The sequence below is a fragment of the Pyxicephalus adspersus genome, unplaced genomic scaffold (genome assembly GCF_032062135.1).
Source record: "Pyxicephalus adspersus unplaced genomic scaffold, UCB_Pads_2.0 Sca3060, whole genome shotgun sequence".
Classification (NCBI taxonomy): domain Eukaryota; kingdom Metazoa; phylum Chordata; class Amphibia; order Anura; family Pyxicephalidae; genus Pyxicephalus; species Pyxicephalus adspersus.
The window spans coordinates 1-3,276 of NW_027320066.1; the positions used below are offsets into that span (position 1 = coordinate 1).

The 3,276-nt window shown below is 38.4% G+C and overlaps 1 protein-coding gene across 1 annotated transcript; it reads left to right on the forward strand.

Annotated features, from left to right (window-relative positions):
• Window positions 1-129: 129 nt before the first annotated feature.
• LOC140321373 (putative ferric-chelate reductase 1) lies at window positions 130-2,828 on the forward strand (the record flags this gene model as incomplete). The annotated part of the gene is given in 1 exon segment (XM_072398157.1): window positions 130-2,828. A coding segment is annotated over 1 exon segment (95 nt), but the record flags the coding sequence as incomplete, so codon positions are not given.
• Window positions 2,829-3,276: the final 448 nt, after the last annotated feature.

A 3,276-nucleotide genomic window follows, 5' to 3' on the forward strand; every position in this document is an offset into this window, starting at 1 on the left:
CTCTTTAACTATAAGGGTTATGTTTTGGCTCCAGGTCTTGTAACTCGCCGATTCAGCACCAGAGGGCACTGCTGTCTCTTCCTGTGATCCATGTTAATGTTGTCGCTGACTTCTGTTTTTTTTATTGTCAGGACCACACCTTTAAGAAGATTGTGCTGACAATATACATCTGTGGAAACTTTGGCTTTTTGGTAACATTCCTGGCTGCAATCTACCAACTTTGACCACACTCGGGAAATTCTCCCCTATTGCTGCTGGAACTGTTCAAACCTGCCTACATCTGCCTGTGTGTATGCACACTTCTGGACATCTGATGATGCTGGTGTGAGGATGTCTACAAGCTACAGTCAAAGAAATACATTATACACCTCAGGGTATCAAGAGACTGTTTACCAAATCTGTGACGTGCCTTTAAAAATCATCATCTATTTATGAATTATTTATGTATTTTACTGGGGTAAAAAAGGTGCTTTTTAATTGGTATTTTAGTAAACATAAAAACAAGTAAATTGTATATTTCCTGTTAATGGAGACTTGTAAAATGCCTACAGTAAAAGAGTACCTGTGTGTAAGGAAACAGCAGTAAGCCTTTACTGGGAGAACTATAAAGACTATCAATATTGATCTCATTCCTAAATGCTGGTTGCCTGGATGTCTCTGCTTCACAACTGAGTCTTACACATGAAACAAACATGTGGACATTCATAATGCCTTATCTGGGTACTTGATGCTGGGTCAATATAATAATATAAATTGATGGCCAGTAGGCGAGCCCAGCAGTGGCAGCCTTCATAAAATATTTCATTCGATCTCAGTTAGTTTGTTTTGCAGTACTGCAAGCACAAAGCCACCCATCTTTCTTTGTATTTTTATAAAAAAGGAAAGTAGTATGTGATTGGCTGCTATGAAATATGTAGCAGAGTTACTTTCTGTATTTTAACTTGGTCCTGCTGATTATTATTTGATTTGTAGGTGTCCGTATGAAGAAATGTAGTAGTGTGTGTATATTTTCATCACGTGTATCATATATCGTAGCCCAATGGTTTTTTTGCCCCCAATTTGTTCATGGATGTAGTTTGGTCACTCCTTGCAAACCTTTAGTACTCAGTGACTGCAGCATGTTCTCCATTTAGTAGCAGAAATAGGGAGACATGATATTTGCTGGATTGTTCTTAAAGTGGAACTAAGGTGAAAATAAAAAAATTTCACTTGCCCTGAATCCCACAGATCTCCCAATGGGACTGGACCTTTCCTCGATCCGGTCTCACATAGTCCTAGAATTCTTCCTCATCCTGGCACGGCACCCCTATATTCGATCTTCTCTTCCGGTCTTCTTGCTACGTCGCCAGATCTCGCCAGATCAGGTGACATGACCCACTGTAAAGGGGGAAAAAAAGAGAACCAATCTCACTGTGCATGTGTGAGATTGGCATCTATTTCCTCCTCAGTGGAAAAAATGCCCCTTCTGGGCATGCCCGAAGGAGCCAGAGTCTCCCAGGAGGAGTGACATAGGTATCCTGGGGGACTCTGCAATCCGCTTCAGTCTTGTCTAAAAGTTTAGGTCCACTTTAATTATAAAGCAACATCTGACCAGGGGTACAAGGCAGGATAGCTCAAGTGGCTGCTTTCCATCCAAAGCTGAAAAAAATGTCATTTGTTTTTAGAAGTGTAAGTAAAAATGCAGTTACACTTTATTATAGTTCCTCTGCTCCAGCTTGAAACTCTGCCTGCCAGTCACTAGATGGCATTTGTCAACCACTTTCCAATTGACCTGGCACATGTGCTTCGGTTTATTCTTCTGGTGCATGTGAGGGTCTTTTCACAAGCAATTTAGTCAGTACTTCCTCTCTGCGACAGGCGAGTGAAAAATTAGAAGGGGTGACTACAATATAAGTGTAACTGCACCATAGATGTGCAATCTTAACTTTAAAGCTACTGATAAATAGGTATTTTAGACCTGATTTTTAATTTGATTCGTAGCTTTAATAAAATCCTCTCTCTGAAATATTGAAATTATTCAAATGTCACCCTTGCCAAATTCCTATCTATAACTAAGCAAGACTGGAGTCAGATGTTCTTTATCTAAACATGTATGGCTGGCTTTAAAAACCTCAGAGCAGAAGTACACCACCCCGCGTGTTGGCCAGTGTAGATGGCTTTTTTTTGGAATCCATTTTTGGCTGTTTAAAACTTATAAAGCCCAGAAAACAATATGGAGAATTTGTCTCCCCAGCCCCTTTTAGCTGGACGCACCACCTGGCACTTTTAAGTAACCGTCTGGCTTTTTTTGGGTGGTTACTGAAGATTTGGGTCATAATACAGGGGTTGCCACCCACCTACTATTTCTTGCCACCTGGCTTAAAAAAACTTCTGTGTTGAACACTGAAGAATATTTGTACAAAGCAAATTGGTGATTCAGTGTGCTGTTAATATTTCCTTGCTTTAAAAAGCAGTCAGCTTGTGCCTCTGAATACAAAGCAGCTTGGAATGATAGCTAGAAGCTAATTGCTTCCTGCAGGCAACAGTAACTTTTCCTGTTGTCACACTTTTTATAAGCCCTAAACTAACTTTATTTACTGGGACTACTGATTTAATTCAGAATTACCATTTTATAAATTTCTCAGGAAATATATAAATATCTTTTTAAAAATAAGTTCTTTGAAATATTGCAATGTCTTCCAATGATTTCTATACAGGTTTATGGCATTCCATACAGATACTCCTGGTCTCCCTGACATAGTTTGTATAAACCATTTATTATTGGTTGCTGGTATGTGTACATATTTTTGATATGTAGAATAAAAAAATCTATACGCACAAAAACCATACCTGTACAAAAATACCTTGTTTGTTCCTTTTCCCTATTCATAGATATTTTAGGCAGAATTATGATATAGAAGTAACAGGTGGTGGTAATTTCTATGAGATAATTGATTAGTTATGTGTAGGAAAATATATTTCATAAACTTATTTATTTGTCTTTTTAAAGTCTTTGTTTCCAAAACGTACACATATTATTTCTCAGTGTCTTTTAAAGGGGATATAAAGCCTAAACTGGTCATAGATTTAGGTAAAATTTGAAAATTTGGGCATGCATACCCAACAAGTAGGAGAAAGAAAATCAATGTATAATAATCCTAAAAGCAAATGGTAGCAACCATAGGTAACCAAAATTATCCAGGTTCCCCTCTGTGCTGGTCCACATCAGTAGGCCTAGGTGTCTGGTCATGTGATCACTGCTGACGAGAAGGCTCAGACGGAGTTTTATTTTGTTAC